The 16,598-nt window shown below is 42.3% G+C and overlaps 1 protein-coding gene across 1 annotated transcript in view; it reads right to left on the bottom strand.

Moving 5' to 3' along the window:
- PHIP (PHIP subunit of CUL4-Ring ligase complex) overlaps nucleotides 1-16,598 on the bottom strand; it is a 296,706-nt gene that overhangs the window by 109,309 nt on the left and 170,799 nt on the right. The window contains exons 18-20 of the mRNA XM_074948017.1: nucleotides 10,229-10,366; nucleotides 7,943-8,126; nucleotides 427-550 (exon numbers count right to left, since the gene is read on the bottom strand). Of these exons, the coding sequence (XP_074804118.1) occupies nucleotides 427-550; nucleotides 7,943-8,126; nucleotides 10,229-10,366 (446 nt within the window). The remainder of the gene's footprint in view (nucleotides 1-426; nucleotides 551-7,942; nucleotides 8,127-10,228; nucleotides 10,367-16,598) is intronic.

Here is a 16,598-nt window from a genome sequence, read left to right on the forward strand (position 1 = left end):
GACCAAGATGTAAAATTACAGTAATTTCCACTTGACAGGACTTCCAGAAACACAACTCATTGCTTGTTAAGAACATTATAGCAGAGTGACAGCTCTGCTATAGTTAAGACTAGATTTCTGTTTTAAGCACCTTAACTCTATTTCCTGGTTTTCACATCTCTGAGTTTTGCTGACATAGGCATTCTGAAAGGTCAATAAGCTATCACTGGGCAGTACTAACTCTGTGTTAAAGTTATTTGCCATTTAATAATATAACATGAATAGGCAGGTGCTCTCTCAATAGCTATAAATAAATAAAAAACATAATATGCCCCGTTTCCTCTTTTAATTTAAACTGAAGTGAGAAGTTTAGAGACATCTGTGGGCTCAATATACCAACCTAAGTTTTATGGCAATTTCTGTAATAAAATATGGATGACTATTTACCTTAGAAAAAGAAGGTATTTTGTTCTCTCTTGGAACATGACTTGTAATGTGCTTCCTTTTCTCTTCCGACCTATAAATCTTTATTTCTTCTTCTCCCTTTGCTGTTCTCCATTCCTCCTGTCTACTGGAAGAGAGAAATTAAGAAATGTTAATTTTAGAGTTTCTGGGCTTAGGTCAAAGTCCTGTAGTCAGAGATCCTTTTCTTGATGATTTCTATGTGTGAAGTAGTATAGAATGTTTATCACATTCTTGTATTAAACAATGGTTACTTACCCTATAGTAACTGCAGTTCTTCAAGATGTTGTTGTCAGTGTGGATCCAATTATAGGTGCATGTGTGTCTCACTTGCACAAGCTTGGAATATTTTTAATAGTAGTGTCTGGCAGGGCCACACATACACCTTGTGCTTCCTTGAGGTCCCATGCAAGGACACAGAGGGTGGAGCGGCCCTAACCCTTCCTCAGCTTCCTCACAATTCAAAGCCAGTGATAGCTTAGGACTCCAAAGTGTGGGTGGAGAGTGGGTCATAGGGTCCACACTGACTACATCACCTATAAGAACCATAGTTACTGTAGGGTAAATACATGCTCTCTTCTTCAAGTATCTGTTAGTATCGCTCCTACTGTAGGTGACTGACAAGCAGTATCCTCTTCAGTGTGATGGGCATGAGGAGTATATCAACTGCATCAGTCAAAAAGAGATTGGAGTACAGATCTCCCAAATTTTGCATTTGATCTAGCAGCCAAGTCGAGTTTGACAAATGTGAGTGGGCTGGCTCCACAAAGCAGGCTTGCAGGTTTTAGATATTGGTATGTTCCAGAAACATGCTGAGGATGCTGCTTGAACTCTAGCAGAATGAGCCCTAACTATAGGTCAGAGAGGAACATCAAGCAGTTGGTAGCACAGTGAGAGACACAGTTATCCATTTTGAAAGTCTTGGGGATGAAATGGCTTCACCTTTGGAGCAGCTATACAAATAGACATCAGGACTATCTGAAAGATTTGGTCCTGTCAATATAGTATCAAAGGCTCTGGATACATCGAAGGTGTGGAGTTTCTTCTCCCCTTGCATATAACATGGCTTTGCGAAGAACACAGAGTAAACTGACTGATTCAAATGGAATTCCGAAACGACCTTGGGAAAATTGCATGAGCTCTCCCTACCATTTTATCTCTATCAAATGAAATACATGAAGGTTCTGCCATGAGTACCTGAAGCTCGCTAACTTTTCTGGCTGAAGTGGTGGTGTCCAAGCATAACATTTAAGAATAAAATAGTGGCTGGAGCACTCCAAGAAGTGCTCAGAGGAGGTGCTCCTTAATTTTGTGAAAGATGACACTGAGATCTCATTCTGGAGCAGAGCCTCTGACCAACGTATAAGCTTGTTTAAGAAATCTAGATACCATTGGTTAAGAGAAGACCAAAACCAACGGAATCAGTGGATGATACACCGATATTGCTGCCAGATGAACCTTAAATCAAACTGAATGAGAGCTTAGAGTGCAGAATTGCAGTAAGTAGCATTGTGATAGCTGGGGCTACAACTTTACTCTAATTATGAGCTCAACTGTAAAAAGTATGTAAAAGTTCAAGAAATGCCACAATAACCTATAACAACACATAAATGATGATGGGGAAAAGTTGGAAAGGGAGACAGACTGAATTAGTCTAAACAAAAACACCTACTACTATAACTCAAGGACTTTCCTGAAATCATGCTTGGTAAAAACAGAGATGTGGAACCAAAAATGAATGAACCAGATGAACATATGTTAGGCCTAACTGGTAGACAAACAACACTAATCATTCTCTTTTTAGGTCCTTAACAAAAAATACTTTGGGGGGAAAAGATGAAAGAACAAATGGAAGCTACTAGAGCGAGCTTCACCATTATGGCTGCAACCCCTAGCTACCATTTACTGAGATCTGCCCTTTTTCACCTTGATCTTGAGAAATGACCTGACCAGACCGAGCTAAACAGAGAGGGACTCAAATAACAACACCTCCCCTACCAGCTCCAGCTGAATCCCAGACATCACCTGAGATGAAGCAGGATCAACCTTTAACAGAAGCAACAAGAGCTCCAGTTCATCTCAACTAACTTCTCTTTTCCTCAAAAGGACAGTTACCATCTTTGATACCATCTAAAAGACTGTCAAACAAGAGGGTTTGTCCTTCTAAAAGCGAAGAAGAAATGTTGTTAAAATAAAATCCTTAATACTTTACATTTCAAATGACTTAACTGTTTTTCCTTCTTTTCTGTATGTTTAATAAAAGATTAAAAGAATTTGCAATGGTGTGTTTGCCATAGTGCTAAGCAGGATGAGGTTTCTGGTTACCAAACTCCGGACCTTGTTTATGTTTGACACTATTTAATATAAGACAGTGGTTAGGTTAACTTAAACAATTTTGGCCTATTTATTACATTCAAATTAATACAACAGTAGTCTAGAATCTTCCTTATCGGGTCTTGCACTGGGTCTAAGCCACGTTGGGCTGCCTATATTGAGAACCTTTTTCATCTAGAGGAATAATTTTTCCTCCTGGATAGTTTCCTGCTCTGTGACAGGATCACCTGAATGTGTGAGGAGAACTTCCTTTCCATGGCATTCAGCCAGCCAATATCCAGGCTGTCAGTTACAGTGACTTCAGGTACGGATAGAATACCTGACTCTGATATTGAGAAAACAGGTCTGGGAACCTGATCTGTAGTTGCATGGACATCTGCAGGAAGTCCATCATCCACAATTATTTTGGCCAGCACAGAGCTGTGAGGGTGAGGCTCACTTGATCATATCTGGCTTTGGCAATTGCTCTGGGGATTAGAGGAAAGGCATAAAGAAGCCCAAGATCTTTCCCAGTCACTGTGGAAGGTGCCTGACAAAGATCCTGTGTCCATGCCTCCACTAGAACAGAAGTCTGTCCTTTGTAGCTAACAGGTCTATCACTGGATTCCAGATTTCAGCAGTGAGTACTTGTGGTTGGTGACTGCATGGTTTAGAAATTTGTCAGGTTGTTGTTGTTTCTTGGAAGATGCAGGGCTGTTCAAGTTATGCTATGCAGGGAGCAACACTTCCATAGCACGATCACTTTCTTGCTAAGGCGCCGGGGGGAAGGAGGGGGGGAAGGAGGCTCCCCCTTGTTTCTTTATGTAGTACACTTCAGACTTATTGTCTCTCAGTATCTGTGCTACTGAGTGTCACAGGACTGGGAGCAACGCCACAGATATCAGCACTCTGATGACTGTAAGTCCTAAGATGTTTCCGTGTAATTTCACCAGATGGTCCAGGAGGGGTACTCAATCCAAGGCAGATGTGTTTGATACTAATGCTCTAGATCACTGGTGGGCAACCTGCGGCCCACGGGCCACATGCGGCCCATCAGGGTAAGTTGATTGCGGGCCATGAGACATTTTGTGAACGTTGACCATCCGCAAGCATGGCCCTTCGCAGCTCCCAGTGGCCGCGGTTCGCCGTTCCCAACCAATGGAAGCTGTGGGAAGCGGCAGGCTGCAGGGACTTACATTGGCATACAGCCACTGCAGTAATTATATCCCTTGCGTATGTCTATACTTTGCTCCTTGTGTCAGCGGTGTGCATCCTCATCAGAAGCGCTTGTATCGATTGTACTATCAGTGTGGGGCATTGCTGGATGGCTCCTGAAAGCCAGTAACAGTTGATGTAAGCAACGCAATGTCTACACCAACACTGCGCTTGAACTAACAACATCAAACTTGACTCTACGCCACTCAAGCAGGTAGTGTTATTAAGTCAGCGTAGCAGGGCAGTTACATCAGCGGCTACAAAATTTAAGTGTAGTTAGGTCACTAGCTGCCTTGCATTGATCTAGCTCTGTAGTGTAGACCAGACCTAAGTCCATTTTGCCTGGGTGGCAAGATAGACTGGAATGACCAAGGGGACTGTCTGTAACTCCATGGTAAGAATGTTAGATGCTTCAGGAGTTCACATTTGTTACTGGGTTGGTCTTCTCTCAGTGCATGCGCAGTGTGCTCAGCCCTTTGATAGCATCATCATCAGACAGGTGAAGAGCCAGTAGTCCATTGTCCAAGTAAGTCAGTGACAAAATTCAGCAACAAATCTCAGTCATGTGCCATATGACTACTGGGTTGGTGAAATCTAATTGTAGAACATGCAACCAGTGTGGAGTCTCTGCCCTGAATTTTGGCACTCTCAGTTGGGAGCCACTCAAGACAGTGTGACACCTTCTTCCTTAGGTACGCCATCTTGACAACTAGGTATTTCATAGAGACTCTGAGTGCCATGGAACATCTTAAGAGCAGTACCTTGTATTGATAGTGATTTGGCCGCACTGGGGGGAGGGATAGCTCAGTGGTTTGAGCACTGGCGGGCTAAACCCAGGGTTGTGAGTTCAATCCTTGAGGAGGCCATTTAGGGATCGGGGGCAAAAATTGGGGATTGGTCCTGCTTTGAGCAGGGGGTTGGACTAGATGACCTCCTGAGATCCCTTCCAACCCTGATATTCTATGATTCTATGAATCACAGGCATTTCCTGTGTGCTGGGTGGATCGCAACGTGGAAGTACCTATTCTGTAAGTTAAGAGCTACAAATCAGTCCAGAGCTTGGAGGAAGGGAATAATGGAGGCAAACCTAACAATCTTGAATCTGAAGCCACATAAGTATTTGTTTAGTCTCCTCATGTCTTGATAATTGAAGACCCCCTTCTTCTTCTTCAGAAACCTCTTCCCCTGTACTCCTGTGGAACCTCTTCTACAGCTCCTAGACGAAATAACAAGGCTGCTTCTCATTGCAAAAGGCTTTCGCAAGAAGAATCCTTAAAGAGGGAAGGGAAGTGAACTGATTCATGCAGCCATGGGCAAGATGCCTGTTCTTCCTTCTGTGTCTATCTATAAGATGCATTAAGCCATCACAGGAAGGAGTGGGTTTAACCCCAGTGATGATAATTTGTGCTAAGCACCTCACCCCACAGTACAGGGAGGTCTCCTCCTGCCTATCCTAACTGCTTTCTTTTCTTTTTTTTTTAAAGGAACTTATAAAAAAGGAGAAGGGAAGGATTCATTGTAACAGAGTTCTGAAAAATAAAAAGCTGGTCAAACAGTCCAGGTTCTATCAGGCTGCCATAGGCAGTCAGTGGGAACTGCGGGAAGGTTGGGACCACTCTACCCTTTATGCCCTCACTTGGAAGAATGAGGCAGCACAGGGTGCACATGCATAAGCCCACCAAACACTGCTACTCAAAAGATTCAAAGCTTGCGCACATGAGAGGTACACATACCCACAGAAAGATCCACACTGATATATACTGAAAGAACATTAATTTCTCTCTCATTCTAGTGAGAACCTGAACTCATGAGTGCACTTCCTGGATACGGTCAGGGTTCAAACAGCAGGTACCTTGCATTTGTGGCTACACTAAAGTATGCTCAGTTCATAAAAAGAGCTTTTATCTGATTACAAGCACTAAGCCAGTTTCTAGCCCCAAGATTTTAATTTTGATTTAAGAGTCACAGATTCTTCAGAAGAACCCACATGGTATCTAAGGCAACTGAGTAAAACATATTTGAAAGTAGGTATTTTCAAGAAGCAGTCAGCTGTAGGTTGGTAAATACATTCAAAAGCTTGGGTGTTTGCTCAGGAACAGAGCTTTAGGGCTGGAAACCACATATTAGTTATCCTGGCTTAATATTTCTAAAGGTTAAAACAATTTTCAGAGACGCTTGTGTGGATATGAGTATAGGATTTCACTTATTTGTGAAATGACATATAGTAGAATTTACTTATATTTATCAATAAGGCAAAAATCCTGAGTATATTTATTCTCAACATCTGTTTCTTACGGGAGTTTTACCATTCACAGAAATAAAATTACTACAGACTGTAACATCCTGACCCCTTTTTTGGCAGAGGTGGGTGTGAGAGTCTGTAACACTATGTTCACCCCTTTTTCACGACTATGATAAATTCTGTACAAACTATGCCTTTTAAGGGGTATCATTTCAAAACTCATAATTTGCTGATCATTATTGTCCTGGTAAAATATGTATGGCAACATTTTATGCAAAGTTATAAGATTCCACTGTCTGATGTTACTTAGACATATTCCAAATCTTGGGAAGCAGCCACAAACCAGTTCTTCAGAGACAAAAGGCAAACTGAGGCCACAGGCAGGCATCAACGAAATCAACTGGACTATCACCTAATTAAGTGGCCATTCTTTGGCAGGAAAAAGTGTTAGAGTGAGAAATTTACATCTTGCCAAAGAAATAGCTGGAGATTCCCATCTGCACAGACTTTGTCTCTTGAAGCCAAGCAGGAGATGATTCTCGAAGAAGAGAAAAAGTAAGTAGTAAGAATGGGGAACAGATGACCCAAGTTATTCCTCCCTTTCTCTCCACCCACAGCAGCCACAACACCCGAGGAACAAAAAAAAACAGCTTTGGACGGAGGGAGAGGACCCTGTCTGAAAGGAAATCAAACAGTGAGACTGCTGGAGTATATGCTGAGATACTTTTGCTTTGCATTCACTCAGGTTGTTAAGTATTAGTTGGGTTTTACCATTTATTTCTGTTTAACCAATTCTGACTTTTATGTCTCACTACTTGTAATCAGTTAAAATCTATCATTCCGTAGTTAATAAACTTTTTTTATCGTTTTATCTAAACCTGTATGTTTGGATTTAAGTGTTTGGGAAACTTCATTTGGGATAACAGGATTTGTGAATATAATTTTCTATAAATAAAATGATGGACTTTTTGAGAGGTTGTGTTGTCCAGGAAAGGGCGGGCAGTACAATATACACATTTCTGGGGGAAAGTTTGGGATCATGAATTTGCTGGTGTTGCTCTGCAGTATAATTCAAGAGTGGCTGACCAGAGCATCATGCAGTGTAGCTGGGAGTAATTTACATGATGGAGGCTGTGGGTAAGTAGACCAGGAGTGGTTGCTCTCACAGCAAAGCAGTGTAAAAGAGAATTTTCGCAGGCTGGAAAATTGAGAGAGGACAGCTGTTCAACAGTCCAGATTGTACGCTGGGTAATGTCACAGTGGGACACTAAGCCAGTTCTTCATTTTTCTGAAATGAACCCAGATGTTGGGTTCATTTCAGAAAAATGATGAACTGGGTCAGTTTCCCACCCCCACCAAAAAAGAAATCAAGATGTAAAAATAAGGTGCCATAGCCAAATGATTGCTCCCAACAGCCAAACAATACTGTTGTAGTGTTTATGAAGTAGGCTACTGATCCTAGGCATTTATGTCCCCTCAGCACAGTATGAAAACCTAATCCCCCATTTGCCAAGCTACGACTTTCCAAATCAGCTCCTACCTAAATGCCATTTCTTCCAAAAGATGCAAAAATAGCAAGTTGATATTTTTTAAAAGTACAGTTTATAAAAACTATAAATCCATCAAGATATACACATACCAAAGCTGAGTTACCTTATGTCAACAAGACACAAATTCAAACGTAACAATTTAAGAGAATTAATCCATCAGCTTTCAGAGGAGATTTCTTACCTGGCTACCCCCAGTGACAGCTCAGGTACCACAACCCTTCGACTCCAAGCCACGAGGTCCCGCTCAGTAGCTATTTCACTTCGTGGTGCGTTGCTATGCATCTGTCGCACACCCTCAATTTGGCCACTGCGCCTTAATCCTATATTTGGTGGTGAATGTACTTCTGAGGTAGAGCTTACAGAGCCTGAGAAATTAAAATAGTCATTGTAGTCATCTAAATTCTAAGGGAAGGCTTGCAAAAACAAAGAGCAAGAGTAGCAATTTTAATACATACATTACTTGATCTATTGCTTCAGAAGAAAATTAAACCATTAATTGAAAATGTCCAAGTGCAGCTGTATGTCCATATTATCCAGAGGCACATTTCTCCTGCACAAGAATGCAGTTCACAGGCAACAAGCAGTAAAAGTATAAAGATCTGAATAATGTAAGACAAGCTGATAAAGCATTACTGTAGGTTCTCTCAATCCATATAGTATATGTTAACTGTTGGTCTTTAAAACCACCTTCTGAAAACATTTGCACATTAAGGGTTATATCTTATCTTAAGCTAACAGTAATTACCGTATATACTCGTTCATAAGCCGAATATTTTTGGTAAAAAAGTGACACATCAAAGAGCGGGGGTTGGCTTATAAACGGGTCTACACCAAAATTTGATGATTTCAAACTCTGTGAAATCATTGAATTGAATATCTAATACATTGTCATTTTGTTTACCTGGAATGTCTGCAGGCATGGAGCCCCTCAGTTCCCTTTGGCCGCGGTTCGCCATTCCCAGCCAATGGGAGCTGCGGGAAGTTTCTCATTGGCTGGGAATGGCAAACTGCGGCCACAGGGAGCCAAGGGGCTCCGTGCCTACGAAAGCTCCAGGTAAACAAAACATTCCGACCCGCAAGGGGCTTACCCTGATAGGCCAGGAGCCAAAGTTTGCCAACCCCTGAAATGTAGTGTCAGCTTATGAAAAGGTCATATAGTTTTTACTATTTTTACCTATCCATCTTAGGGGGTCAGCTTATAAACGAATGGGCTAATGAACGAGTGTATACGGTAAGTAGGCTCTTGTCACTGATCTCAGGTTCTAAGTTCACTGTAGCTGGAGATTCCCGTCCCCACAGACTTTCTGTCTTTTGAACCACAGCTGGAGACAATTCTCAAAGAAGAGGAAAAAGTATAAGAATGGGGAACAGACACCCCAAAGTATCCCTCTCTTTCTCTACCCATAGCAACCACAACATATGAGGAACCTGGATCTCCTACTGTATCCAGTCACTCCTTAAGAAATGTGAAAAAGCTAGTACCCTCAAAAAATCAGATCCATTGTGACATTCATAGAATTTGGGGAGTGATGGAGTCTTTGAGATTAGGTTTCCAGTTCATAAAAGTGGTTTTGATAGTATATGAAGGGGAAACAAAACAAATATGCAAATAAATAAACAAACAAACAAACATACATACTCCAAACACTCAAATAGGAGCTGACAGCTTAGGCATCCCCTCAAGGACATTTCACTTAGAAATTTCCACCCAGTAAGATTTTAATATCGCTATCTTTGGTCTGACAGTTCTGGGTCTTGCTCCTTCTTCAGATTTACCTTCACTATTTTAATCTGTTTTTTATTCACCTGCAAATTACCAGGAGATGTGCAGCAAGCTAACTGCATAGGTCCTTACTAAAGTTGCTCCAGAGCCATCCTTTTTCAGGTATTGCCTCGTATCTCCCACATCCTTTGTGGCACCTATAGTATTTTATCAGTCAGGTAGCTGTTTCCAGATTACACAACAGTATTAAGTTAATGCTCTCTTCTAAAGATCATGTGGTTGCAGCACAATTTTTTGAGCTTTGCTGTACAGCTACTGTACAGTTACAATCTATATTCCTTTCAGTTAAATAATTCACTAAATTTCATAAAAGGGCTGGAAAGCAGCAGTAATATTTATCCCCAAGTTTGTCTTTTCCACCACTCTCATACCTCCTCAATCTCATTATATCCATTTGTTTTCCATTTCACATATTCCTTCTACATTGCAATTAAAAATCCACATCTGCCCTGTGCCAATGGGGTGTTTAACTGGAGCCTGGACTCTAGGAGCATGCAAGGTGGGAAGGTCCCAGAGTTTGGGCTGCAGCCTGAGCTTAAAGGTCCACACTGCAATTAAACAGTACCTTAGCTTGAGCCCCGTGAGCCCAAGTCAGCTGGCATGGGCCAGCTGTGGGTGCCTAACTGCAGTGTAGACATACCCTCATTGTAAATTGTTTGAAAAGAAACAAAAAAGTTTGTTTACTTCTTCCTATTCGGCTAGGATTGCTGGTGCCTGCCTCCCCAGAACGTCTCTGATCTTGTTCTTGCTGAAGTCTTTGTATCATACTGTCCAATGGACTAACTTCCTGATTTGCTTGTTGACTCAGTACTTGGTTCAGTCCTGTGGGGAAAAAAAGCAAGAAGCAAAACTACATTTTGACAAGATAAGCCAAGTATTCCAAACTATCTAAGTTCTACCTGTAAAATTTGAGAAGTGCAATGTAAGTTACTGCATGTCTTGTAAGTGTTAGCACAGAAATTCTAGTTTTAAAAATCTAACCCACTTTTTGTTAGATTTCCTGCTACTAATTAGATTGTCAATTCCATAGTGCCAGAACCATATACTCAAACTTGTATGAGTGCCACAACAAGTAATGCAAAATAACCTTGGTTAGTTCTTAGAGAAGTAAATATCTTGTTGCAGAACTATTATCAGCAAAGCATAACATTTTGTAGTCTAACTGCATTCAATTATAGTAGTTTCCATTTAGTTTATACCTGTATTGGAGTTTAATTATGTATTTGATTAAGGCTACAGCTTAATCAGTAGTAAACATTTCTTGGACAAACACAAAAAGAATGATTACTTACTCTACAGAAACTATGGTTCTTCAATATGTCATATCCACACAGATTCCACTTGTGGCGCACATGCACCCTTGATCAGATCCTTTTTGACTTGTAGCATCCATTAGGGCCACACGTGCACCCTGGGAGCCCTGGAGCACACCAAGCCTCCCCAGCTGAAAGCATAAAGGGTGGAGTGGGCTTATCCACCAATACAGAAAGCCACAGGAACAGGATTGTGAATTAGTGGGGGATGGAGGACAGGTTGTGGAATTTACGTGGACAACATATTTTAAAGAACCAGATACTAGAGGGAAAGTAATCATTCTTTCTTCAAGTGATTGTCCACACAGATTTCACTCTTGGGGACTAACAAACAATTGTTTAATTGCTTGGAAATGGATAAAAGGAGTCCAACTTGAATTAGGATAGCGGAATAGCCCTACTGAAAATTAGCATCTGATCTGGCAGCTTACACTAGGGAATAGTGAGTGGTAAGTGTGTGGATTGAGATCCATGTAGCTACTTTACATATCTCAGAGGGAATATTAGCCAAACAGTCAATAAAGGCTGCTTGAGCCATAGTGAAATAAAGTTCTAATATGATCTTTTGAGCTAGACGATATGTCATTATGCAATTGGAGATCCATGTGGATATAGGCTGCCCTCTGAGTCTGTCTGCAAATGCTACAAATAGCCTAGATGTGCTCTTTAAAGATCTTGTTCTATCTAATAAGATAAATCTCTCACTATGGCTATTGTGTAAAGCTTCACTTCCCCTGGATTAATATGAAGCTTGGAAAAGAAAACCAGAAGGTAAGTGAACTAATTTATATGGGATTCTGAAATAATTTTAGGCAGGAACTTCAGGTGAAGTCTAAGGGTAATCATGTCATTGTGAAATACTGGATATGGGGGACCAGTCATGAGTGTCCAAATTTCCCCTGCTCGCCTAGATTACTTAAGGATCACTGAAAGCTGTTGTCACTGACAGGTGAGAAAAGTAGGAGGTGGCAAGGGTGAAAGGGGAGCCCCAATAAATCCAACTAGTACCATATTAAGATTCCAGGGAGAAGGGGGTATTGTAACTAGGTGGAAAACATAAATATGTATTTTCAATAATTTTGCCACTCTTTGTGAAAAAAACACGTCGTCACCTGGGATAGGACAATAATTTGCAGATACTGCTGCTAAATGGACTCTTACTGAACTGACAGAAAGTTCAGGCTGGTCTCCAGGCTAACAAATACTCCACTATTGCTGGAATTGGAGAGGTCAGTGGTGAAAACCAGTGCGGACATGCTCAGAAAAAAACCTCTTCCGTTTGGCCTTGTATGTCAGTCTGGTCAAAGGCTCCTTGCTTTAAAGCAAAATGTTCTGAATCTCAGCTGAACAGCTTATCTCTTTGCATACCATCCAGCCTGTCAGGTGTAGTGATGCTGGGTCCAGGTTCAGAATCTGAGAGATTATGTCAGGCAGAGCTGGTAAGACGTCTGTGCTGATGTATTCAGACTTGGAGAACTCTTGGCCCATGCTGAGCCTATCATGAGGATCTGACCAGCATATGGTCTCAGTTTCTTCAGAACCCTTGGTATCAAGGGTACTGGGGAAAGGCATACATTAATCCCAGTGTACACTGGATGAGGAACACATCTGTTAGGGAGCCTGGCCTAGTATTCCCTCTGGTGCAAAGCATCCAACACTTGTTGTGACATGTTGCAAACAAGTGCACTTTTGAGAGTCCCCATCTGCAAACGCTCAGCAGGATTGAGGATTTGAGGCCACTCAGTTTTCAGAATAATTCCAAGTGAGCTGGTCTGCTAGGGTGTTCTGGAGACTGGGAAGGTGGAGCGATATCGGATGCACCATTCCCATAGATGTACAGCTTCTTAGCAGAGTGGAGAGAATCTCTCTCACACTTATCTGTTTATATAGTGCAACACTATATAACACTGGTTGTCTGCCAGTACTTGGATTGCTGAGCACTGCAGAAGAGGTAAGAAAGCCTTACATGCCAGGTGTATGACGTGGAGACCTAAAATTTTTATGTGTATACAGGCCTGCTGAGGAACTGTAGCCCCCTGAATTTTCAGCTGCTCAAGATGCACCAGCACAAACCCAGACTAGAGGCATCTTTTACCAGAACCTTTATAAGTAAAGGCATGGAGGAAGAAACTCTGCTGTAACACCTGAAATGGTTCAAGGGGGTAATAGGTGCCAAAAAAGACAAAGCACCAAATATCGGGACTGTCCCTATAAAATCAGGACATCTGGTCACCCTAAATGGTTCTATCCGTCAGTTTAACAAGGAGAGGATTTCCTGTGGGACTGTGATCACCAAATCCATGCTATGCCTGTTTAGTAAATATACTGATTTAATCCACCCTTGCCACTTCTAAGGTGAAGTCTGACATGCTGTGTAACGTAAGTGTATGCAGTCATATGTCCCATGAGCCGCAGGCACATCCTCACCAGTGTTCTTGTGTGGGTTTGAAGTTGAATGAGGAAGTCCATTATTCTCCAAAATCTCTATTGAGGAAGATATGCCCTCACTGACCTGCAGTCTAACACTGCCCCTATGAATTCTATGCTCTGAGTTAGAGTCAATATGGATTCTGAGTCCTAGTGAAGCAAATAATTTTAGAATTACATGAAGTTAACCAGTAACTTGCTGTGGAGATCTTCCTCGAACTAGCTAGTTATCTAGATAGGGATCTACCTGAATTCTGCCTCCTTAAGATTAGCTGCCACTACAGCCAGAACTTGGGTAAAGACCCAGGGAGTTGTGGAGTGGCCAAAGGGTAGGACTCTGTATTGGGAGTATGATGTTCCTACCAGGAATCTCAGGTACTTTCTGTGAACTGGGTGTATTAAAATGTGAAGATGTGTGTCTTGCAAATCAAGAGCTATGAACCAGTCCACAGGATCAAAAAAAAAAAAAAAATTGATTACAGAAGTCAGGGTCACCATGAGGAATTTGAAATGATGGATGAAGGTGTTGAGACATCAAAGATTGAGGATGGGTCTCCAACTCCATTTCTTCTTTGGGATTAAGTAGTAGTGGGAACAAAACACTCTTGTCCCTGAATTCTAAGGGCACTTCCTCCATTGCTCCCACTTGTAAAAAGGGGTCTCTCTCTTACTTCAAACGTCTCTCATGAACGGGCCCCTGAAAAGGGGGAGGACGTTGAAGGAGACTGAAACTGGAATGGATACCCTTGTTTATTAACCCAGGGGCCCACCTATCCAATGTTATCCCATATCCAAGCTCAATTCTTGAAAATAAAACAAGTGGTTACCAAACGGGGAGAGGGGCAAGTTGAACAGAAAGAGTTTTGTAGCGGAACAATCAAGATGTCAATGGCATCAAATTTATTGTGTATTTGGAGCCCCAGACTGGGAGGCAGTTGAAGGGAAGGCAGAATCACCTCTGGTGAAATCTCTGCCTCTCCCTTGGAGTCTCCAATGATGCGGATATCATCGGGATGGAGACCACTGCCTGTAGTGAGGCCATGGTCTCTGCTGCTCTCTCTTCAGAGAGAAGACAGAGTCCCAAGGAGTGCAAGGTTGCCCTGGAATCTTTCAGGGCATGGAATGTTTCATCTGTGCCACTATTAAACACATTAATGCTTTCAAATGAGAGCTCCTCAATTGCTATCCGCCCTCAAGTGGTAGGATCTCAATTGTTACCTGGACCTCCCTTTGAATTCCAAATGCCTGACCCCATAAAGTATCTCCTCGTGGTAACTGCAGTGGCTATTGTTCTTCCTGCTGAGTCAGGAAATCCAATCGCAGACTAAAGTGAGGCTCTGGCAGTCAGCTAGCCCTGGGCCATGAGGGATTTCATCTCCTCCTGATGCCTGTTGGATAGTTTGTCTACAACACTGAAAGCTTGTCCCAATTAAAAAAAAAATTGTACTTGAGAGCAGTACTTGGTAGTTTGCTACCCTCATTTGCAGACTGGCTAATGAATAGCCCTTTTGACCAAAAAAGTCAAGGTTTTTAGGGTCCTTTCCGTAAGGTATGGACTTTGGAGAACCATGATGTTTTTGTCCTCTCTTGGACAGCTTGCACCACCAGAGAGCCAGGTGCAGGATGACAGTAAAAGAACTCAAACCACTTGGCATGGACCTTCTACCTTCCATCAAATCTCTTGGAGCTGGATGGTACTGATGTAAGCATATGCCAAATTGACTTGGCAGGTTCAACTAAGCATCATTTGTAGGCATAATTGGTCTTCCAGATATTCAGAACTTAATGCTTTTGTTCCTGGATAACCTCTAAAAGAATGTCTACTGTTTCTATCATCCTTATCATTAGCTCTTGAAAGATCTTAAACTGATCCATCGAGGCTGTAGTTGGAGGGTTGATAGGCTTATCTGGGGAAGAAGAGGAGGTGGGTACTTCTGCTCAGCAGAGTGAAGGTCATCCCCTCATTCTCCCTCTAACCTTCTAGTAGCTGTGGCTGGACCTGCTGAAAAGTTTGGGGAGAATGATTCTCCTTCCTGGCTGAGAGAGATCCGTCCCTCGATACAGAGAAGAAGAATGCTGGTTTCCTGAAATAAGGATTCATATACCAGGGGGACCAATACAGCGATGACTGGTATGGGTATCATGGGGGACAGGACAAAGGGGGGATACCCACTAGGATGTTCCCAATGCAACCTTGATCATCTTCTAGCTCCTCTAACAGACTAAGCTCCAGAGTCTCACTATGCCACCCATGGGAGTAATGGGCCATCAGTAGGGAAGAATCTCTGCTGATGAGGAAGAGCAGGAGCAAACCTCCTCTAGGGGAGGATCCTGTCTGGTGTATCTTATTTAAGACATTGGTACCAATGAGACACCTCTGGAAAGACATGGCAGCTGAGGAGTTAGCAATAATGTCTCAATCTACATTCTAGCAGGGGTGACTCCTACATAGGGCCAATGGAAAAGTCATTCAGTACTGTGAACTGCTTCAGTGCTGAGCTGGAGAGCACTGAAGTATCCAGTGCTGTAGTCTCAGATGTTGGTGGCTGATACTTCTGCAGTCAGTGAACCACTCTCCACTGAAGCTCAATGTACCAAGCTCAATGCCAAGGTTCTGTACTCAGGGCAACTCAGTCATTAGATTCTGGAGGAACTGATGCAGCCTTCGTCTACAATATCAAAGTACCAGAACCAGACTCAGTTTTATGGCCCTTAAGAGAAGACGGCCAAGAAGAAATGTGGCCCTTGGGTCTCCTGCTCGGCATTGGTGAATGTAACCTACACCTAGTTTCTTCACTGGAGAGATGCACCTTCTTGACCCTGCAGTGGCAGACAAACAAGGCATGTGAGCAGCATCAGCCTGGGAGCATGGAGTGGAATCATGGCTCAGCAGGGCACTAGCAATAACAAACTGACCTGCCTGCTGACGCTTCTCTGATCTCCCAGAGCCTGAGCAAGCTTGTATAGGCCTCCCTCGCCTTCTGGGTGAGATTCGAGAAGGAATGGCACGTGGAAAAATGTTCCAAAATGTGTCTCTCAGAGACATATGAGGCATTGAGAATGCCCATCATTAATGGGCATAGTGATGTCACATAAGGAACAGATCTTAAACCCTGGTGACTTGGTGTCTGCCATATTCTTAGTACCCCTGTACAAGTGTGCATGTGTTGGGGGCTACCGAGACGAAAGGAAACATAGTGGGCTAAACTATGAAAAAAGGAATATTGTCTTTTTGATTATTTGTTTAAAGCCACCGGCAAAGGAAACTTAACTAAACTAGCTAACACTAAACTACATTAAACAATACCATTAAT

Source organism: Natator depressus, chromosome 3, assembly GCF_965152275.1.
Source record: "Natator depressus isolate rNatDep1 chromosome 3, rNatDep2.hap1, whole genome shotgun sequence".
Classification (NCBI taxonomy): domain Eukaryota; kingdom Metazoa; phylum Chordata; order Testudines; family Cheloniidae; genus Natator; species Natator depressus.